This window comes from Bolinopsis microptera, chromosome 3 (genome assembly GCF_026151205.1).
Source record: "Bolinopsis microptera isolate Bmic1 chromosome 3, MBARI_Bmic_1.0, whole genome shotgun sequence".
NCBI classification, from domain to species: domain Eukaryota; kingdom Metazoa; phylum Ctenophora; class Tentaculata; order Lobata; family Bolinopsidae; genus Bolinopsis; species Bolinopsis microptera.
In genome coordinates, this window is record NC_087074.1 from 9,924,696 (window position 1) to 9,947,874 (window position 23,179).

Here is a 23,179-nt window from a genome sequence, read left to right on the forward strand (position 1 = left end):
TGTACCTGGTGATCACGTGATATGTTAGTTCGGGTGTACCTGGTGATCACGTGATATGTTAGTTTGAGTTATCAGTCAGATAATTGGGTGTTTTTGAAATACAACCACGTGTCAAGATGTGCTTATTAGCTGATGGCTACCTGAGAATATGGAGACCAGTTTAAATGACTGATAGGATTACATAGGATACAGTGTTATCAGATTTATAAATTAAAGACTATGTGTAATCATTCACAGCAACCCAGGACACTAATGAGTTTGAATCCAACAAAACCAAAATAAGCACGATACCAAGCTCCGCCCAACTACTCACTTGATATCCTTCCCCTTGTCCATGTCCTTGATAAACCAGGTTCTAACAGTTCCATCTCCACTAGCTGTAGCCAGCAACTTGCCACTTTGGTCCAGGTCCATATCGTGTATTGTGTCGGAGTGTCCTCGTAACATGTTGATGTAGAGGGGGTGAGAGGTGGGGGCTGTTCGGCGCGCTCCTTTCTTAGGTCCTGCTTTAGCTCTGTGGAGAGGGGAGGTCATTATTAAAAACGGTTTTAACTGAGTTCAAGCAGATTTCACTAAAAATCTGCTTTCTGCTATTTTACAGAGTGTATGTTTTTCAAAATTTGTTTTTTAAGCGGTGATCTGACAAGGTTCCATAGAACAATCGTCATTGATAAGATAGTTTCTAATCTGTTTTAAAACTCCGAAACTAGCACCAGCATGTGGTCAAGGATGAAATTCCTGAATTAAAACGAAGAAGAATTAATCTTACATGAAATGTGTCACATATACGTCAGCTTATTGACTATTGTAGGTTATGTCATTGTCAGTGCGTGATAAGGGTGCAGTATCTTTACAGACAATTGTAGTTTTATTAACAGGATATGATGACAAACGATAAATCATGTGGTTTAACAATTAACATCATAGTTAATATTATGTGCTATGTAATGCAAAACATCACAGCTTTATTGCAACTGTGTACCTCTGATAACACTACCGTCATGTATATAAGAATAAAGGTAATATTATGTGTACTGTCTGCTGTTGTCCTCGTATTGGGAGGCGGTGCACATTTGTTGGCATGTTAGAGGCAAACTGACAAAATATTAAATATCAACTTTATCCTAAGTATGGTTTTATGGTATTTATGATGGTAGCGTACTACTACTAAGAGGTATTATACAATAGTGTACATCTTACAACAGTTAATGATAACTATGTAATATTTTTAAGAAATTAGAAAATACTTATAACTGTATTATACCTTGGTTGTAAGTAATTAAATTATTATTAGATTGCTTACACAGCTGGCCGTGTACAAATGTTTGTGACAGGAAGAGAATAATAACAAATTAAATCGGAACTTACGGTGCTGATTTTTTGGTTGATTTTGTTTCAACTTTCTGAGATTCCGGTTTGTTATCCTCCTCGAACTCCTTTTCTTCACTGCCACCAGCATTCTGAGACTTCAACCAGTACACAAAACTGTGAACAAATAATAATTTTTTGAGTGATTAACTAATTAATTAACTAATTAATTAATTAATTAACTAAGTAATGAAGTTGTGCTAGGAAAAGAAGCAATTCTTACATTTTTATCCCCCGCAAAAATAATCAGAGGAGAAAGGACATTTTTCAAACCATGCAAATCAAAATTAATAGTATTAGTAAATAGAAATTACAGAGTTCAAAATAATATACTACCTCACGACAACTGATACAAGAAAAGCGGAAATGATGCCAAAAATCAAAACTTGCTGGGATCCGACAACTTCTTCCATTTTGTGTTGATAGAACGAGGACTTGACTTAAAAGAAAGGATTAAAGGTAGTGTATGGGCGATCTAGCAGAAGAATAGTCATGAATTTATTAAATAATATTTAAATGAAGGTATATGGAGGAATTAATTGCAAATCATATTGTACTTTAGATGATACGTATATTTATTATTTAATTGACATAATATTCCAAGGAGAGTCCTTCCGAACATGAGCGAAGGCAAGAAAAGAAATTTTGGCAATAAAGTTCAAAATATTCATAACATTCATATTTTATATAACAATAAAATCCGGTAAAAAACCTTGTCAAATAACTTAAGATGAAAATATATAAAATTTATAAAATTATGGGTCATGCAGCTGATAATTTATTGAGTAGATATTCTATAATTTAAAGTTTTCTGACGGACTGCGAACTAAATCTACATAAATCATAATGGCATAGATATTACGTTAAATAATTTACATTATTATATTAATTAAGTATACTCTCATATACTGCTTATCATATTTAAAGAGGTTCTGTAAATCTGTACATTGATATTTACAGTCTGATCTGATTGGGTCCTCAACATTTAACATAACAATATGTACTCATTATAACGCATTATATCCCTTAATCTAAATTATAACTTTATAAAAGCATCAACAACTCGCACATTTCTTGATCTAAACGCAGAAGAAGAATGTCCACCACTCATCCCTTCCTCAAAGCCTGCTTCAGATCTAGGTTCTCATTCTCCAAACTACTAACCGTCTCCCTGAACCTCTCCACCTCCGTCTCCCACCTCTCTCTGAACCCACTCTCCAAACCCTGCAACTCCACCTCCTTCTTTCCCACTTCTCTCTCCAGGTGTTTTGCTCGGATTGCTGCTTTGCTCTCTCGTTTTTGTAGTGCTGTGACCTCCTCACTGTGGCGCTTTGTTAGGGTTGTTACCTGGTTTCTGAGATAATCTAACTCGTGTTTTAGATCACATTTCGCTGCTTCAGTCTCAGCTAGGTGGGAGGACACAACACCTTTCTCCACGAGCAACTTGCTTGTTTTATGTCCCTGTTCCTTTAGTTTTTCTTCCAATGAACTGATGTTCCTCTCATGCTCATCCCAAGCTAGCTCAGTTTGCGAGGGAGCACTGCATTTTGGGACGGGTAGAAAAGGCTGAGTGTGTTCGATCAGAAGATGCTCCAGCTTTTCAGAATAAAACTTCTCTTTTTCTGCGTACAGAGACTGCAACACAGTTAATTTATCTGATACTCGTTCTATTTGCTCCTCGTAACAAGAAAGCTTTTCTGAAATGACATTCTGATTTGGTAGAAACTTCTCGAAGTTCTCCCCCATGTTGAAGATGTTATCAGTAAGGTTACTGCATGTGTTATTGATAAAGATGTTAAGCTGATCGTACTTGAGTTCGGAATGTTTGGCGACAGACAACTCGTTTGTGATCTGCTGTATGTGCTTGTCCTTCAACCTCAGATTAGCACGTAGGTCGGAGTTTTTGTTTGTCAAGAGTTCTATTTCATCTTCGTGCTTCTGTCGCAATTTCTCCAACTTATCAACTTGGGACTGCAACGAGAAGCACTCTCTCTTCTCCTCAATGTTTACCATTTCTTTTTCAACCAACATCTGTAAAACTTTGTTTCGCCAAGCTTCCAGCATCTTCTGATAAGTTCCGTCAGTTGTGAGAGTTTTCTCCTGGATAGCCAGCACCCTTCCTTGACATTCCATTCTTTTCTCCAACAGTGAAATCGTCTCAGCCATCTCCTCAATCTGTGCCCCAAAACGTGTTTTCTCTGCCTCGAGATTCTGAACAATTCTCTGATGTTCCATGGTAACCGGGACAGTCCGGTGAACTGCTGCGGAGAGTTTCTGAACCCTCTCAGTCTGCTCCACATATAAAGAGCCCATGTTGTTCAGCGCCTCCCAAAGAGGCTGAAACTGAACATCAGCCACCTCATCATGTAGAGTCTCATCACTTGTATCACCAGATGTGATATCAGAAATATACTGCACCAAGCGGGAAACTGAGCTACTGGTGGAATTGTCAGATGCTTGTAAACATACGTCTCTCAAATCAGGTGATAGAGTCTGAGAACCAGTGGATGGTGGTTGTTTTATGGTAATAACTCTAGGGGAGGTAGAAGTAGGAAGCATGAACGCAGAAGGGGGCTTCAGGACTGCCATTTAGTGATTGGAGGTCCTGAAATTGTCGAGAACAGTGAGATTAAACATTTTATCCGCCAAAGATTCTTGTTAATAAAAACAATTTATAGATCACGTGTACAAGAAATATATGTGAAAAGCTCTGTGGAACTTACGGCTGAATGTTGATCTGCACTGTATGATAAATTGGATGTTATTGATTCTAAATTCACTGAATGTTTTTAAACATAAATTTTGGAGTTCAGTCAAGTAAAATTTGCTTGCTAATTTTTCAAAAACTAAAAAGTAAAAACAAATAAATTACAGTAAAAGAAATTTAATAAGTTAAACGGAAGTCTCAACTCTCAATAAATCTGATTCCATAAAAATATCCCAGGCCGGCTGTCAATAATGGTCACAAATACCCTGTAACTGCAATTACAGAAAGATAAAATGTGATGTTTAGCGTTAACAGTCCCACATTCCGTGTTACATAATAAACATTAGACATTAACTCTTCTCCTAGCTCCCTAATAATTTAAGCACTATTCCTCTAAGCTCGCCAAATCTTTAGCACTTTGTCCTTGCCGCCACTGACGACTTTAGTGCCACAGGGGCTCCAGTCAACTGTGTAAACTTCGTCAGCATGCCCGGGCAAGTCTTGTAGCAGGGAAAACGTCCTCATACACCAGATCTGAGGAGGAGATAATATCATTTATTTGATATATTATATTATGGTGCAACTTGAAACTTATCAGAAGTTTTAACTTTTAATTGAGTTAGGTTCGCGCGATCCTGGTTTAACAGTGTGTGAATATTATCATGTACCCTGTAATATGTATGACGGAGTAATTTGGTGCATCTTATAATGAGACAGAGATTGCAATAACAAATGATTAATGAGATCTTGTTATCTAAAAAACAAATCAAAATGTATCATGGTATAGTCTTGATTAGATTTGGAGACCAGTGAGGCTGAAAATTGGGTATAAAGAACGGGGATCATGATTTGATGACTCATGAATGAGTGGTTCATCACAGATAAGTAATCAGTGTTGATTCATGATACCAATATTATACCCCAATTAAACCAAATTACACTATCTCCACTTACATAACGTTGGAATGTAGCCAGACGACTCTTATAACATACTCAAGTTGACCCTTTAACAGCATACTAGACGATATAGTCCAATTTAAGAATAATAATTTAAGAATAATCTGCGCAGTGATCTGTGAGCCAATGACAGGAGAATGCTCTAAGTTAATCTAGGTTATCTCGCTTAAGACACGTATCATGAATCATTATGTATTTCATCATTGATCATGTACACTCTACGTAAAAATAAAAAATCTCAATGATCAAAATATACAAATTATTATCTGGTCTCACTTTGAAATTGCTATCAGTGGATCACAAAAGTAAAATGAGAAGAGTGAGGACCTACCTTAACAGTGCTATCAGAGGACCTACCTTAACAGTGCTATCAGAGGACCTACCTTAACAGTGCTACCAGAGGACCTACCTTAACAGTGCTATCAAAGGACACCTACCTTAACAGTGCTATCAGAGGACCTACCTTAACAGTGCTATCAGAGGACCTACCTTAACGGTGCTATCAGAGGACCTACCTTAACGGTGCTATCAGAGGACCTACCTTAACAGTGCTATCAGAGGACCTACCTTAACAGTGCTATCAGAGGACACCTACCTTAACAGTGCTACCAGAGGACCTACCTTAACAGTGCTATCAGAGGACACCTACCTTAACAGTGCTATCAGAGGACCTACCTTAACGGTGCTATCAGAGGACCTACCTTAACGGTGCTATCAGAGGACCTACCTTAACAGTGCTATCAGAGGACCTACCTTAACAGTGCTATCAGAGGACCTACCTTAACGGTGCTATCAGAGGACCTACCTTAACAGTGCTATCAGAGGACCTACCTTAACAGTGCTATCAGAGGACCTACCTTAACGGTGCTATCAGAGGACCTACCTTAACAGTGCAATCAGAGGACACCTACCTTAACAGTGCTATCAGAGGACCTACCTTAACAGTGCTATCAGAGGACCTACCTTAACAGTGCTATCAGAGGACCCAGACACCAGCAGCTTCCCGTCAGCACTCCAGCTGACCTGGTAGACTGCTCTCACGTGACCTCGCAGTGTAGAAACAAACTTGCCGCTCTTTCCGTCCCACACTTTAACTGACTTGTCGAAACTCGCTGACGCTATTTTCCGTCCGTTTGGAGAGAACATCACCTGTAATGAAGTGGGATATAGTGGTATTGTTGGATTTATTGCTGTAATATCAGCACGAAAGTCAATTATACATATCTATTGACAGTGGTGAACCGTAACGAGTACACCGAGTTGATTGTAATTTAGCGAGGGTGAACTGTGACTACAGTATTATGGTCAAAGTACATACCATGGTAACTGGCGACTTATATACTACATATTACTTTTAATAACGTTATTAACAAGAAAGTACTATAAATATGCTGGTTATCATATTTCAAATAATATTAAATGAGAATCTTCTCTTATTTCTTAATAAACGTATGATCAGGGAGTCTTAACGTTAGCGTTATTTCATGAGTTAGGTATTGTTAATACTATTGCATGTTAAAATTTCATTTTGTTAATGAATTTCAAGCTTCTTTTTATTAATAGAAAAAAATAACGCGTCACTGTACTTTACATGATTCTTGGAATCTTGAATAGTTAAATAAATTCGTAACACAGATTTCTCCTCAGGAATGTGTTGGCCACAGTCCCAGGAACCACCCCAAAAAGATGTCAGACTGAAACTGATGGGGAAAACATTCTAGAGCAATTTCTCAACAAGTGCTCATCCGCCCCAACCTTACAAGTCATAACTCGATGTTGGAAGGTCTGTGAGATCCCACGCGCTACAAAATGACTGCAACTGCTATATTGTGGCAGAGTCGCAGACGCACAAGGTTTCAGAGTGATCTGACAATCACATAACGAGATACTTAGTTAAAAATCACTAAAAACATGTCTTTGAAGGACAGTTTCGCTAACTTTTGATAGGAACACATTAAATAATAGATGCAAAATGATCGCGACTGGCACATTTATCATGTTTATATAATGTATGATCTATGAAGCATCTAATACCCTAAAATGCTTCTTTTATGAGTTATTGGCCAATACGTTATTTTAACATTATCATAATATCTATAATATCTAAAACGTTTTCTAACGTTCGTCACGCACTACTACGAAGTACGAACCGTGGCGACCAATACATCACACTTTTAACGTTATCACACATTACTTTTAACGTTTAACTTAGTGACCACTAAAATGCTGGTTATCGTATTTCAAAATAAACACCAAGTATTTACCAAGTGTCCCCGCCATACCAGGGTTACCAGGGTTACCAGGGTTATCAGGGTTATCAGGGTTACCAGGGTTACCAGGTTACCAGGGATACCAGGGTTACCAGGGTTACCAGGGTTACCATGGTTACCAGGGTTACCAGGTTACCAGGGTTAACAAGAATTACGCATGTTAACTTAACATGCGTAATTCTTTCGGCTACTTTTAAAACCACTGCATGATAAAATTCATTTTGGAAGTGGATTTCGAGTCTCTTTTTATTTATAGAAACGAATAATGTATCGTTTTACTTTACATGCTTCTTCAATCTTTATACAAGATGATACTTAAAAGTCGATAAGATAAGAATATAAACTTTATTGTAAGTGCTTAATTAAGCTAGGGTAAGCTATAATTAAGCTATAATTAAGCTATAATTAAGCTACATTTTAGCCATCTTACTACGGTCTTTAAACCACAGGCCCACAATGACCCGGAAATCTTAATTATGTATGTGTAACCAAAACACACAAATTAAAAGCTATTATTTATAGCTTGCTCATTATGCACGGTGCGAATGTATCTTGAAAGGTTTGTAGTAGTGCACTAAACAATACACAATGTCAAGGTGTGAAGTGCACATACACTGTTCACTAAACATACATGTCAATAACTAGTCAGTTTGATTATTATAGCCTGATTTATACAATATCATCACAGAGGAATGATCAGTTCAGAATGAGCTCTGTTAGAGTAGCTAACAGTAACATAACTCTGTTATAATCATCACGATATTCTCTATTATAATTGATTATCTAATATCATTATCACGATATTCTCTTCAATGTAGTATACCTTATCATCTAAATTCTAATGGTCCTAAGTATCATATTATAACAAATCATCTAAAGCCCAATATAATTCCCTAGATAATAACCTGATTGATAAGCTGCTGATGCCCAGTCATCCTACAGACAGGTTTGTTGCTCTTGGCTGGGTTCCAAAGAAACAGAGTAAAGTCGTCAGACCCTGATACCATGAACTCTTCTCCTGCTCCCTTGTACTTGTTGTACACTGTTAATGGATCATTGCACTGTGCTTTACCTGGTAATTATAATAATATAATATATAAATAATTTTAATCGAGGATCGCCCGAAGAAAAAAGTATGTTACCTGCCATACTATTAGAATACTTTAAAGCTCCCGATTTCAATCAGGTACAACCTTTCACCAGATACAAATTACAGGTCAGACAGACTCCAATCTGTGAATTTAACAAAATATCTTAAATCCAAATCAGAAGTTTTCTAGAACAGTAAGTTTAAATATTCTTGAGTTCTTGGCAATGTCATAACAATAATTATAAGGCATAGTAAGAGGTATATACTTTCTAAGACTTCAGTTAAGAGCGTTTTACTTAACAGGAAGTCGACAAAGTGCTGACAATAATTCAACCTCGAGAAAAGCGCTAGAACAATAATTTACACTGGAACCTTGTTGTATAAAACAGTAAAAGTGTTCTCTATAAATACACTAACCTTGTAGGGCCGGGTCCCAGGAGCCTATTCTTGTAGCGTAATCAGTACTGAGAGCCATGCTGTTAACCCAGTGCCCGTGTCCTTGTAGTGTTCTACACATCACACCGTCACTCGGCCTCCATACCTGAGGTAATTATCTAATTAATTAACTATCTAATTAATTAATTAATTAATAAAAAGTTGTTATCCAAAAAGTAAATCTTAGCCAGACTTTTGGATCACCCTGTATTACTTTTTTGTTGATATGTGACAGTGGGGTAGTCGTAAACAGATCATGGGTAGGAACGGCAATTATCGTAATATTTTTATGGTATTAATGAGAACTCTTAAATTTTTCAAATCCACTTGGTCCTCAGACTTAGCAGATTTTAACAATTTGAAAGTCAGGAGGTCAGCGGATCTTTAAGTATTTAAGTATTTAAATATTGTCTGCTTTTACCTGAACAACTTACAACTATAAACTGTTGCTAGATTATCGGTATTTATATAGAATAAATACCAAAAAACTGACCAATTTTAAATAAAAGAAATCTAAGTGTCTACCATACAAATTTTGCTAAATAGTCTAGCTTTTCCTTAATACAAAATAAATACTATAAATCTGATACATCTTAAATACAAGATATCATATAGTGTACGGTTGATGAGTGATGAGTGCCATACCGGCAGACATTACCTCTCATCATATCTCTTGTAAAGTATTTGCTGGTAGAATAGTGAGACTTTCTTTTGAATCTCTTCGCCACTCATACGAAGTATAATGACTCGAACTCTTTGTTTTTCGTAAGTGCTATCAGAGAAATCAAAGTACATCCCCAAAGTAATGTACTAGCACGAGTTGTTGATCCAGGTATCAGCTCACTTGAGACCAGAAGATTACATTGTATTTTCTACCCAACATAACTTGTCATTAGGTCTATAACATAAGGGTCTAACATAAAGGTGTTCAAGGTGAGAATACAAGCGAAGGCTCTAATGCTAAGTACAAATTATGTAGATCCCTAGTCTACAGCAGAGAGTACCTCCATTGTTAAGGTACAGGAATCAGTACCCATAGTAAGTGTAGTGTGCATTTTAAGCTGTAGAAGTTTTGACATTTCAGATTTTCTAATCATAAAATCACGTGTAATACATAACACGATGCTGTTAATATCACAAATCCAGGACAGGACTACTGACTATATTATATCATGGAAAATATCTAGGTATGATAGTCTTGTTAAGAGTTTCTATATTTAACATTGTGATCATAACGACAAATCTTATTATAATTTGTTGAACCAAATGATTGCAACAGTCGAGATTTATAGTATATATAGTGACTGTCAGAATATTTGTTGATTCAACATGAATGCTAAAATGTTTGAAAAATAATCATCAATATTTATATCAATATCAGTAAAGTATCGTAAACTATCGCTGATATTCGTACCCAGGCAACTTTGATACGTTTTAAAGATTCCTACAATCTTTGGGGCACACTTGGGGCACACTTGGGGCACACTTGGGGCACACTTGGGGCACACTTGGGGCACACTTGGGGCACACTTGGGGCACACTTGGGGCACACTTGGGGCAAATACAGTTGGGGCACAGCTCAGTTGGGGCACAGTCGAGGCAAAAAAATGACTTGAAGCACAGTTTAAGTAAACTAAGAAACTAAACACACTTGGGGCACAGCTGGAGCAAAAAGTTACTTGGGGCACACGCATTTAAATTAAATATTACGTATACATTGTTTCACTCATTATTACACCAGAAAATTGTTTACCTTTACTAATTTGCTTTTTTGCCCTGAGTGTGCCCCAAGTAACTTTATGCCCCAAGTGTGCCCCAATACAAGCGTGTTTAGTTTCTTAGTTTACTTAAACTGTGCTTCATGTCATTTTTTTGCCTCGACTGTGCCCCAACTGTATTTGCCCCGACTATGCCCCAAGTGTGCCTTGCTAGATTACCAAATTGCCAATGTCGCTACTGACAACAGGCGGTCTAGACTCTAGAACTGTATGATCGACAGGTATAATAGTGATTATAATAAAGGTAAATACCGTCATAAATATGCTCATAATTATCGTAGTTATAACTTGTAATTATCATAATTATAACTCGTAATAAAAGTAATTACAACTTGTAATTATCATGGCCCCACCTTGATGGTTCTGTCTTGTGAAGCAGAGTAGATGAGATCGTCACCGGACCACCTAATAGAGGTGACACCTTGAGTGTGACTTGTCAGGGTTATCATGCATTGTCCTCGCACCACATCCCAGATCTGAATTTAGAATAATGTTTAGAAATTTAGAATGATCGAAATTTAGGATAATAGAAATGAAGAATGGTTGAAGTTTTCAAAAAATTTATATTTTGTGACCAGGAATGTAATTAAGTTACATTTTCTTCTCAACTTCATAATTCAGTACAAGGAAGTAAGTATTTAGGTAATATGCGGAAACTTGCTACTTCTTCTCAACTTCATATTTCACAATTTGTTAACTGTTTCGATCATTTATTACGCGGTTTTCCGGGAAACAACAAAATGAGACACAGCTCATAAAAGCTTCGAGAATAAATGCTTTCCTTGTAAGGATGTCGGATTTATGAGTAGATTATTGAGTAGAAAAACGTCGGGCACACTAGTTGATTCATAAGAATCATAACTGTAAGTGTTGAATTACACAGCGAGGTGACCTCAATCAACTATTGAAATATGAATCGAGTAAAGTTGTAGCGATTACAAAATATGAGAAGGCCTCTACGGTGTCAGTTATACTTTGTTTTTTTAAGCAAAAATACCGGATACCAACTTTATTCTGCTGCATTATAATCTCAGATCAGAGGGCAAAAAAGATCTTCAAATCTAAAACCAATCACCTGATTTAATTTAACAGACGCGCCGCTGCGGTTATTCATTAATATTCAGCAACTATTCGTATTACTACATATAATAAGACAAGGCTTAATCTTAAACGACATCTTGTCAGTCAATCCTATAGTAGGCATTGTAATTAATTAATATCTAGTACCTTGATAGAATTGTCTTTACTCCCACTGGCTAAGAGAGTCATATTATTCTTAGAACAGTGTAACGGCTGCCACGCTAGAGAGCTGATGTATTTCTTGTGCCCAGAGAGGATTTTCCCTATGTGTGTTCCAGATTTCGGGTCCCAAATACAGATATCACCTGTCAACGTACGTGCGGTTAGAGGAGATTATACTTCACCCCAAGTAAAGAATTATTATCTATAAAGAGGGTTATTTTATCTATATTAAAGAGAAGTAGGGCTGTGGAGAAAACATCCGAACTTTGCAGCCCATTAATTCTCAAACATGTTCTAAATTAGAAAGAATGTTCTAAAGTTTGTAACTACTTTGCTACTGTAACAAGGTGATAGGTTCTGAAGTCGCAGTACATGCATTGCATACCTTTCTTAAACGCAGATGCCACTTACCTTTCTTACAAGCAGATGCCACATACTTGCTGGCTGGATGCCAAGCAATTACCAGGACCCATTGTTTGTGAGCCTTACACACGTGTAGTGGACTTTCTGTGGTGAGGTCCCAGAATCTCACGCTCGCGTCTCCTGAACCTGTAGATAGTGTAATATTAAACCTCTGACCCTGCAGTACTAGGAGATTGTATTATTGTCTGAAGAGACTGTAGTCTGTAGAACAGATTGGGCGACATCTGTCCGACAGCGACATCTGTCCGAATCAGAAAATAGGTTATTTGGACAATAGTTTATGTCGGATCCTACCGTACGATTTTCTTAAAACTTTCCATAAAGTATGGTGGTTATAGGACGAATAATATGTGTAAGTTTGAGCGAGTTTCTATGAGCCAAGTTTAAGATATTACCTTGAACACAAAAAATATATCCAATTCGGTGGTTTTCAGTGGTTCCAAAGCATATATCTGGAGATCCAACGATAGGATTTGCTTGAAACTTTCTAGATAGTAAGATAGCTTTAAGACAAATAATTTGTGCAAGTTTGGATAAATTTCTATGTGCCAAACTTGAGATATCACTTCAAACACACGAAAATAGTGCTTTCGGACAGATGTCGCTGTCGGACAGATGTCGTGTTACCTGTAGAACACCTTACATCTTTACTCCTCAAGATATATATCAAATTATATCTGGATCTTGTGTAATTTCACGAAATTAATATCATTGTATCTCGAGACACAGACCGAATGTCACGAACTTATTGTCAAACTCTGGTGGTTACTACGCTTGACTGGTAAAGCTCACACCTGCACGAGGAGCAGTGTTATTGCAGCTATTCACTAGAAGAAACCAGGTCGCTATAAGTGCGCTTGTGTGTTGTGTCAGCAACATTATCCCCTCAGCTCTGTCACAAAGTTAAAGAATTATGTGGCTCTCTTGAAACTGTAATATGTTATGCAATACAGTTACAGAAGGATTGTAGTTGACCACTCTAATTTGAAGTACTGTACGTGGTGACTTAGTGAGTATAGTAATTACAGGTGAATATTATACATAGATTTACATGTACTTGTATAATACACTAAATAGGAGCACCATCTTATTATATATTATTATATATTACATATTGTATACTATGTAGTTTTAAACTAGGGCTAAACTTAACAACTATTAACAATATCCATCTAACAATACCCATATTATATGTATTACATTCATATTTATAGACGCTTGTCAATTGTCAAAGTCAGTTTAACCTAATGTTGCAAGCCCTCTGGCAAGCCCTCCGGTACATCCTCAACCGTTATCTTAACGCGTTTATATATAATACAGAATACTATAATTAACTACAAGACTTGGTTAAACGACCCTACCTGAAGCTAGCTGAGTCCCATCATTATTAAAAGCAGCGTTGATAACCGCCTCCCCATGCCCAGGCATACTACTGGTACACCGCGTAACAGCCTTCACCCTGAACACAGCTTGAGGCTCGTATCTGATCTCTATTGCATTCTCCGTACTGATATTATCCTCTTGTTGGACTACGGTTTTGCGGAGGGAGTCTGTTATTTCGAAGTCGTTGACGTGAAACTGGTACTTTTCTTCTGCTCCCAGTAGAGCGTTTACCAGCACCTGTCATGGGAATTGTCGTGAGATATGACACTATTTGTCGTGAGATATGACACTATTTTTCGTGAGATATGACACTATTTGTCGTGAGATATGACACTATTTGTCGAGAGATATGACACTATTTGTCGTGAGATATGACACTATTTGTCGTGAGATATGACACTATTTGAAAGACTTTGCTCGAATAACTTATTCTCAGAAACGTAGTATTATGGTTATGATCTTCAGCACAAAAACATGAATCTATGAATAACCATATTATGAATTTTAAATTAACGGTATGATAAGTCAAACTTTAATAATATCACGGTTTTAGACAAATTTCTGGAAACATCTTAATTTGGCACGTGACAAATCTTAAGAAATTGTGAGATTAGGTTTGGCCACTGCACTATGCAGTATGCGGCCACTTACGTTCATATGTTTTAAATTCAGAAATATTTTACATTAATCTAGTGCTATAGCTCATATCAAATGAAACAGAGCATTATATTTGACCAATGAAATACGTGAATTATAGTCACATGTTAAAACATTAACTAAATATTGCACCACATCATTTATAACATCTTATATTTGATGAGAACCATACAATATGAGTTTGTTATATAACAAAACATATTTTGTTTGTACCAACATCTGTAACAGATTGGGTGAGAAATATTTGTTTTAAAATGTATGTAGTCTGTAGCTGATTAAAAGCAGCATAAGCATAAAATATATAATATTACGCATAAAAGAATGTGTTAACACAAAATATAATATGTTTGTTACATAACTCATATATTTAACAACATATTATTGTTTACTAAAATAAGTGTAAATACCTGCAACTGATTAGTAGTTGTGTCGAGGGGTATCTCCAGAGGAGCCCCGGTGTTCTGACCATCAGCATTCAGGAAGCTAACCAGCACCCTGGAGTCTGCCACAGCCGTGTTCATGACTACCTGGCTACTTGCCAAATAGAAGTGATTGGATTAGTTTTAGGATATCGTGTTAGTGTGTTCGTTGTTTATAGAAATCATCTTTACATCAGTAGAAATATACCCATCTTTTTATCGGTTTCATTGACTATATAATCTACCCTTTCCAATTTCGATCTCGAACATAAGATTGATCATACCATGATACTTATGTATTTTGGTGTATACCCCCTTAATACTTTCATTGAATTAAGATGAAGTTAATATGGAATTAAGGTGAAGTTAAGATGAAATTAAGCCAATCTCCGACATGTCTGACTATGTGACAGTCCGCCAGAGCGTTCACTATATTGCAATCTGTGACAGAGAATTCACGGACATTAAGTATAGGTCGCACCGTTTAGAGCATAATTGCTTGATATTATGCCCAAGTGGGTCCCCTCACTTTCGGCTTTCTTGGAGATAGAATTTATAATTTCCTAATTGAGTCACCTACGTCCTATAGTATGACAGTATATGAGATATTATTTTTGTTTGCTGAAGCAGTCAAAGTCAGAAAATATCAAATTAATTTGTAGCCAATGAATCAGATAGAATCTTTTTTGTTAAAATCACAGATAATAAAAAACCACGTAAAAACATGCTGTAATACACATAATGTGAGAATACACATAATTTGAATTTTTAACTGCGCTACTAACGCCTTCAGACTTCAGAGCACTCTTATTCTGAAAAGGAAATGTAAATACCGATTTCAGAAACAGAGGTAAACATGACTTCTTTGTATACATAGGTACACTGTACAGGTATTAGCTTGATCATGCGATTTAGTGACTCAGGGAGTTTCTATCATGCAATTTTATCTGATACTTTACATTTTCAACCCACAATGTAATTCATGGAAACAAATTAACCGCAATAATAATTTGAAGAATTTAAAAAAGTCAACTAAAACATTAAAAACAACTAAACAAGTAAACAGGTAGTATGCATGAAATATGCATGAAATATGGATAATATCATGATAGATATGATATTATGAAAATAAATAATTACAGTTCTTTTGTTCACGATGAAAAAGCCTACACTTTAGTGTTCGGTCATGCATGTCATGTTATTTCAAATAGGATCGGATAAACTCAAAGATTTCAAAATAATCATAATCTTACCGCACCACAATTATAACTCCTTAAATTATTAATTAATGTACGTGGTAAATTATTTTTATCCTTTTAATGGAATCGAATCAAATATTTAATCTATATAAAGTAGAACAACGTTTGACGTTGGGCATTTCGTGTAGAAAATAAGGCAGTAACATTCCTTCTTTCAAATGTTTTCAAATGTTTTCAAATGTTTGGCTCTCCCTTTGAAGAAGCTAAACTCTGACCTATAGTCAAAACTAACAGAAACCTTCGCTCTCTGACTGCACAAATACGACATAAAGTTACACATATTACACTGATAAATATACCCTACAAAAAGGGATGAGTGAGCATATAGGTCTTTGTACAATGTACATGCGAGAAACTTAAATACGGGAACAAATACGTGGACAAGATAATATTTTATCTTATCAAAAACTGCTTCCAACTGATGATGCACAGATATAGTCAAAATACTTTCCCGAGAATTTATTTTTCTTCAAAACAATCGAATATCGATTAGTCCTCGTTTTGCATACTTATAACCAAATTTTCATCCTATCTAAACCCATAATTGTTTGCTTAATTCGTTGTATCATTGTAGTTTCAATCACGTTTTAAATAATAATGAGCCGCAACAACTTGGAGGTTACAATCGGCTGTACTTCTAAATCTCTCAAGCTTCAGAAAGTAGAGTATAGTAGTATAGTATCCAGTATACTAGTATAGTAGTATAGTAGTATAGTATCCAGTTCATCTGTTCAGGGATCAATGGTCACCATCAAGGGCCAACAGATGTCTCTTTGAAATGATCTTGGGTAAAACCCATTCCCGGATAGGGATCAGCGAGACTATGATGAAAGGGAACAACATCTTCAGATAGGCGGAATTTCCAAAAGACACCAGACACAGAGCAGTGAGCTGCATCATCTGGAGAAGAGTGAAACAGTGGATGATCTTCTGGGGAACCTTCCTGACGTAGTGAAAGGGTGGGTAGAGACTCTGCTCAGTGAATATCAACACAAACCTCTCCCAAATCTGGAGTTCCCCCAGGGAGGTGACTGCCAGGAATACAAATAAACCATACAGTACAGGGATGGGAATCAGGTTTAAAGGATAAGGAATCATCAGGACAGATGCTCCAATGAAGATGTGAGCTACCAGGGTAGTGAGCCTAGTTTCTCTAACATAGACTATGGTTTCAGTGACATGACCATTTTCTATGTGTTCCTCTATATCAGCTAGAGCACGCACATGGAGTGGCGAATGAGGTAAAGCTCCATGAAGCCAAGGGAGACAGAAAATGCTCAAAATAGCGTTGATCACACCTGTAACAAACATATCATAGTGGAACGAGGAACCCTTTTTCAGTTTATTAGATGGCTTGTTCACAATACTCGCTGAGATGTTACCCTCCATGAAAAACAAGAATGAAACCACAAAACCAAGACCAATGGCTGCAAGCACCGACATGACAGGGGGCCTGCGGAAGTCAACGATCTTGAACAAAGGCTTGTCTTCGTCGACAACAAACTTAGTGAGCTCTATGTTTTGGAAGCAATAACTGCCAACAAAAGCACCAGCAGCAACTGCAACAACGAGGGCATAATCTGCTACAAGTAGCCGTTTGCCAGCTGTTAAGTACGGACTGTTCTTGAAGTTGAAGATCTGAACTCCAACGTATACAGTTAAGCAGATCAGTAGAAGTGTTAAGATTGGTCTGGTGGGATCACATTCTATAATCTCTGCAGCTGCTCTTTTTGTTACATTTAATACTTCTTCTGTGTCAAAACAGTAGTTTTGTGAGAACTCCTCCTTTAGAAATTTCACCGAATCTACAATGAAAGCAACTGATATGAAAAGTTCTAAAATTTCTTCAGTTGAGCGGGAGCAATATGCCATGATCTTGCTAGCACCACAAAAAGCATACAGAATCAAGAAGAATGCATTGCTGATACCTGTCATCATGTAGAACGTTTGGAAGAAACTTCCGTCTGCATCATCCCAGTTCTGACTAATAATATAGACAATCTTTGTGTAGATGACGACGGGAATAGTAGTAGTAATCACTACAAGATGCTGTCCACTAAAGATAGAAAACAGAAGGCCACTCAGAGCTTGAGCCACGACCACATCTTTTGAATCTATCTTTCCATCTGTGTACTTCGAGTGCAACACTCCAAATGCAATACCTGGCAGTAATAGAGCAAAGTAGAGAAATAGTGTTGTTGAAATGATCTTTTGTATACTGGTGCCATCCTTGAGGTCACCAAAATAGTCTGAGAAGTAATGCTTAGCTCTGTTCTCTATGTCTTTCAGAAGATCACGTCCAGGAACAAACGTCACTCCCTCCATCGATTCTTTGACTTGGGGTAAGCTTTGAGATGAATTATATTCTCTAACTTTTAAATTTGCAGGCATAGCGTTCAATCGCTTCATCCTCTTTTGATGCTCTATTTGAATTCTTGAACACTCAAGTTCAAATTCATGGGCGAATTCTTCAGGAGAGTGAGTGTTCAAGAGGTTTCTCCTCAGTCTGTCATCAGCAAATAAAGTCGAGTAGGTTCTGGCTACTTCTAGAGCAGACTTGGTGTGTTTTGTGTGTTTGATCGGTGCTAAAACCAAGCAGACAAATCTGATCTCTTCTGCTCCGATGCCAAAGTTAAAGGGCTGTTTTAACAAGCACATCACCACCTGGCTGTCTGTCACTGCGTTGGTTATCCCTATCACTGTGATGAAACTCTGCTCGGTGACTGGACCGTGGGGTGACTCGCTGATACCTTGGACACATTCAGGGATCACAAAATCTGCATCTTTACTGGTTACGGATTTTAAAGTAAGCTCAATGTCCAGATTCAAATCAGGCTTCTCTTCAGCGAGTGTAACAATCATTTCCTTTGCAATGTCTTCCCATAAGGTATGGTGAATTTTGAAAAGAACAATTGGATGTTTAACAAACTTTGATATATCTCGCATAGCCCTAGCTTCATCGTGATAGTTTTTTAAGTGAAGAATTTTTCGTTTTGTATGATAAAGTTTTGCACAAAAGTGATTTTCGTCCATTTCCGACTGAAATCCTGAGTTTCGACGATATGAAACCTTTTGCCATGTCCTGTGGTGCTTTGGGTAGCTTCCCAATTTGCTGTAATCACTTGACTCATTGCTGAGGAAGTAGTTCCGGGACTCTTCTGTAACATAACAATCAGTGTCTGTATCTGCTGTGTCACATCTTACTCTGGAGTTTCTTCTTGGGCTCCCGAAATCGTGTTTTGTGCTCACAGTTGATCCATTGTGCAAACTGTGCTCTGCCTCTGAACAAATTATGTTAATTATGTAACTATTTTATGTAATTATGTTAATTATGTAACGGTAACAAAATACGAAATATGATTTAAATAATATGCAAACGGGTGGACAGAGTCTCAAAAGTGTGTTTTTTTACTGTTCTAATAAAAATGTTCAGTTCATAATTTCCGAAAAGGTAAATTTTAAGCCTTGCTATAGTGGCAGTTCATTGTATTTTAGATAATAATAACAGATTTTATTAACTAATTTACCAAGAATGAACTTGATGTATCTATTTTACTTAACTATCACAATGACATAATAGTAAGTTATTTAATTTAAGCTGTCCAACGTGTTAAAGTTACTTGATCTTTACATTATTTTCACTTTACACAGTAATAACATGAATCAGAAATAGTTACAGTCTAAGATGACAGGCTGATTGATGTTCATAACTGTACCCACGATAGATAAATCTTGAATTAGTAGAGTAGCAGCACTGAACAACATTTTACTTAACCTCATGAGTATTGCTGAAAGCACAGTGTAAGGCCTACACGGACCGCCTCTAACTAGCCAATCCCTGTTTACATGCCGTGTAGCAGGGGACTAGAAAGAGCTAAACTAGTAAGCGGGGCATAACCAATACACTGTACTTCCATCATTGAGTATATTACCAACCAACAGGAAAATATCCTTGTGTTTGGAATCTACCAAGACGAAAGTTGTACAATCCAGCGAAATTCCGAAGAATCATTCCAGTAGACTAGGCGCATTGCAACCACAGCCACGGAAATACTTATGAGTATTGCTGAAAGCACAGTGTAAGGCCTACACGGACCGCCTCTAACTAGCCAATCCCTGTTTACATGCCGTGTAGCAGGGGACTAGAAAGAGCTAAACGAATGATTAGCTGTAGCTTGAACCAACAGCACACATATCAATCCAAACTCAGCATGACCTTATCAAAGAACTTGTCATGATTGCCAACATTTCAATCTTGTCAGCATGTCTTGGACATTTCATACCATCAGGCCACATTTCACAATAATATAAAAGCTAAGCATCCGGAAGTGCATTGGAATTATATAATGGGTGGTGAAAGTGGGCTTTTAACAATTCAATGAGATTGATTAAGAGAACATCTGCTCAGCTTTTAACACAAATTGTAGCAGAAAAGCAAAGAAAACGTCCCTGGGCAAAGTTTCACTTCTTTTAGATATGTGTTTTGTTAAATTTAGAGTTCAACAAAATAAAGGTCTAGCTAGATAATTGCACTCACGATTAGACGTGGGTAATGGTGCTGTTTTATCACCTGACAGCAATTACTCAATCAGCTCACAGTATCTACCCATTAAATTCAGATGACTTTTGTGTCAAAACAAACTTGTACCACCTCCAATAAATCAATCTAAAAGAATTCACTGTCTTCTTGAATAAAATGTGTTAAAATACTTACGGTCCTCAGAGTCTTGAAGATTAGAGAGAGCCAGAGGTTCTAACTTGATGGCAATCTCGTCAGGCCCAGGTATTATCAGTGTGGTACTATCGTCTTCAAGAGCTTGTGTCATCTAGCCTATTATGTGGAACTTAATTAAGTATAATAGACAATGTCTCATACAGTCATCTTCCTACTGATTCATTTTACTACTGTATTCTCATGAATTATTTTGAGATATCAAAGAAACAGTATAATACAATAAATTAAGTCAAGTGATGCAATTAATGGCAGAGCACAAAACAGAGGTAACGGAAATTGTCCACTGCTACTAATATTATATATGAAATGTCAACAATCAGTTGATGTTATATACACATCTAGTCCATCGTAGGGGCAGGGATGAGGTTGTAAGAGACTTCTGACAATGGTGTCTCATATTTTTGGCCATTATTTTGCCTCTGTAACCTCGTAGAGCAATGAGTGTTGTCCTTAACATGGCGAATCTTATTCTAGTCCTCACATGCCTTACCACATCGCAATATCTCTCTTTCCTTTTCCTGGCTATGAGGTCTGTTACTCTGTTTACAAACCGCTTACACTCCTTGGACAGCCGGGGTGAAGGTGGCCTTCTCCACGTTCAACACTCTCTCCAAGTACTCATCCTGCTTCTCCTTCTCGTTCTCTTTGTATACTTCTTGAAGAGTTTTTGTCCTGTTTGATAAGTAATTGGGGAATGGGGTGTGAAACCCATATGTCAAGAAAGGTCTTATCAAAAACTCCTCTAGCAGATACGTCAAGCCGAGCTTGGTCACCTGTTATAATAGTCTTGGGGTTGAGGCATTTGGTTTGCTGATGATACCAAGGCAATATATTTGTTGTCGGCAAAACAAAACGTGAGGCATATGAACGAGGAAATGAGCTTTTGTCATCATAACAGTCTTATATGAGAGCGAATAAGTTACACATAACTTTCATGTACTGGTGTAACAATAGCCATGGACAATAACTTTTGATCTTACTACCCAAGAAACCTTATTGGTTAGGGTATATCTCTAAAGGTAAAATAAACATGGACATCCGGTCTTCAGCAAAATATTTCATATTTGCCCCGTAAAACTAAAGTTTGGAACAACGTAGATTTTAAGTTATCTCAAAAAGTTTTATAAATAAAAGTTTGCACCTTTAACTTTGCGGGTTCCTGTCCTTTGGTTGCCTTAATTGTTTTACGTACTAAATTGTGTCACATTCTGCTTAAACATTGAAATGCATCACGCGTACTGCAATTATTGTTTTTAATGTCGCACGAGAGCTCAAGAAAAGAACCATTTCAAAAAACGTTTGAACAATTTTTTACAATTTGATTGTTCATTCAATCATGGACACGCGATTTTCAATTGTTTTGACTTTAATTTGCCCATACCATTGTATTTTAGGCGCTGCACAGTGCACATTTGAACTGTTTATGCTTTCCCAGGAAACCTAACTTCGAAAATAAAAGAAATAGAAACATCTGGTTTGCAACAAAATGTTCGTCTCGTAAAACTAAAGTTAGCTCCCCAGGAGCACAATTTGGGACAACCTAGATTTTGAACTATCACGAAAAGTCATATTTGGGCCTTATATATATATATATATAATAAAACTGCGCAGCTTTAACTTTGCGGATTGTTCTTCTCTGATTGGCTGAATCGTATCACGTGGTACGTGGTGCAATTGCATTCTTGGAATAATTGAAGTGTGCAAATACAATGAACTAACGAGCGCGCGCGGAGTTCAACAAGCTGTGAAGAGGTGATCACCTGTATTAATATCGCCAGCCAGTATAAGGTCTGCTGGGTTAGGAAAATAAGTTTTAGGAAAACAATTTTTAAATTTTAGTATTTATTAATAACAATCAAAACATATCATATCATAGAAATATAGCCGCGCATTGGTTGGCTGCCTCAGTAAGGTAAATGATTTAAATTTTATAAAAGCACCAATTTAGCTGAGTCGAATTAGTTTTCAGTTTTCATATTTTATGGTTTTAAAATAACTGTGAACATAATGTAAAGATTTGAAATACAAATTTGTGCATTTAATTTTGAATACTTGCCATTAAAATCGAAATCAGCATATAGAAATCAGAAATGCACACAGAACGGTCAAAATCTAATTGCGCCCTATCGTGGCAAAATTCACGGTATGCAGCCGCGCACTCGTGCGCGGCAGGTCTACAACGTATGACAAGTATTATAAGTATCAACTTCATTATATTTTCAATTTTCGAAGTATGGACTAATAAAAATTTACATTATTGTATGTTACTGGGCCGCGCTCAGCCTGTCATTCCGCCTAATCTCTATTCGGTTCTATTATGTTTATGAACATAATAGCCTGAGGTCCCCAGGTAATATTATATGTAATTTGGTTATTTTATGAAACCAAAATTAAAAATTAAATTAAAATATAAGGCATCTTACTATAAATAAAGCGAAACGATATATATCCGTACC

The 23,179-nt window shown here is 36.9% G+C and overlaps 5 protein-coding genes across 20 annotated transcripts in view; all 5 read right to left on the reverse strand.

The window, feature by feature from the left end:
• Nucleotides 1-23,179, reverse strand: part of LOC134812281 (uncharacterized) — a 112,713-nt gene that overhangs the window by 88,058 nt on the left and 1,476 nt on the right. The window lies entirely within an intron of this gene.
• The window catches only part of LOC134812292 (transducin beta-like protein 2), a 29,897-nt gene that overhangs the window by 5,238 nt on the left and 1,480 nt on the right, over nucleotides 1-23,179 (reverse strand). The window contains 3 exon segments of the mRNA XM_063819667.1: nucleotides 314-514; nucleotides 1,369-1,485; nucleotides 1,705-1,807. Of these exon segments, the coding sequence (XP_063675737.1) occupies nucleotides 314-514; nucleotides 1,369-1,485; nucleotides 1,705-1,781 (395 nt within the window). The 5' untranslated portion in view covers nucleotides 1,782-1,807.
• LOC134813168 (putative protein tag-278) lies at nucleotides 2,476-3,957 on the reverse strand. Its single transcript, XM_063820856.1, has one exon. It carries the CDS (start codon nucleotides 3,955-3,957, stop codon nucleotides 2,476-2,478), a length of 1,482 nt encoding a protein of 493 aa, XP_063676926.1.
• Nucleotides 4,201-23,179, reverse strand: part of LOC134812291 (notchless protein homolog 1-like) — a 70,533-nt gene continuing 51,554 nt past the window's right edge. Inside the window, exons 2-10 of one of the 2 annotated variants that reach the window (XM_063819666.1) lie at nucleotides 14,718-14,841; nucleotides 13,632-13,890; nucleotides 12,259-12,396; nucleotides 11,833-11,990; nucleotides 10,959-11,081; nucleotides 8,810-8,933; nucleotides 8,208-8,374; nucleotides 5,996-6,181; nucleotides 4,201-4,609 (exon numbers count right to left, since the gene is read on the reverse strand). In XM_063819666.1, coding sequence (XP_063675736.1) covers nucleotides 4,469-4,609; nucleotides 5,996-6,181; nucleotides 8,208-8,374; nucleotides 8,810-8,933; nucleotides 10,959-11,081; nucleotides 11,833-11,990; nucleotides 12,259-12,396; nucleotides 13,632-13,890; nucleotides 14,718-14,831 — 1,410 coding nt within the window. In that variant the 5' untranslated portion in view covers nucleotides 14,832-14,841 and the 3' untranslated portion in view covers nucleotides 4,201-4,468. The remainder of the gene's footprint in view (nucleotides 4,610-5,995; nucleotides 6,182-8,207; nucleotides 8,375-8,809; nucleotides 8,934-10,958; nucleotides 11,082-11,832; nucleotides 11,991-12,258; nucleotides 12,397-13,631; nucleotides 13,891-14,717; nucleotides 14,842-23,179) is intronic. The other variant, XM_063819665.1, reaches the window with a different exon arrangement.
• LOC134812287 (solute carrier family 4 member 11-like) lies at nucleotides 15,374-20,826 on the reverse strand. 2 transcript variants are annotated; one of them, XM_063819658.1, is made up of 3 exons: nucleotides 20,703-20,815; nucleotides 20,526-20,558; nucleotides 15,374-19,269 (listed from the first exon to the last, which is right to left on the reverse strand). In XM_063819658.1, the coding sequence occupies exons 1-3, from the start codon at nucleotides 20,812-20,814 to the stop codon at nucleotides 16,727-16,729; spliced, it is 2,688 nt and encodes an 895-aa protein (XP_063675728.1). In that variant the 5' UTR covers nucleotide 20,815; the 3' UTR covers nucleotides 15,374-16,726. The 2 variants fall into 2 exon arrangements, with proteins under 2 accessions (XP_063675728.1, XP_063675729.1); XM_063819659.1 differs by lacking the exon at nucleotides 20,526-20,558 and having other exon boundaries at nucleotides 20,703-20,826.

Coding starts and splice junctions, on each gene's coding strand:
- LOC134813168 (XM_063820856.1), bottom strand. CDS start 3,957: ATGGCAGTCCTGAAGCCCCCTTCTGCGTTCATGCTTCCTACTTCTACC.
- LOC134812287 (XM_063819658.1), bottom strand. CDS start 20,814: ATGACACAAGCTCTTGAAGACGATAGTACCACACTGATAATACCTGGG. Junction 20,559..20,702: donor TCTTCAAGACTCTGAGGACC/GTAAGTATTTTA, acceptor AATTGCTGTCAG/GTGATAAAACAGCACCATTA. Junction 19,270..20,525: donor ACCATTACCCACGTCTAATC/GTGAGTGCAATT, acceptor TAATTTGTTCAG/AGGCAGAGCACAGTTTGCAC.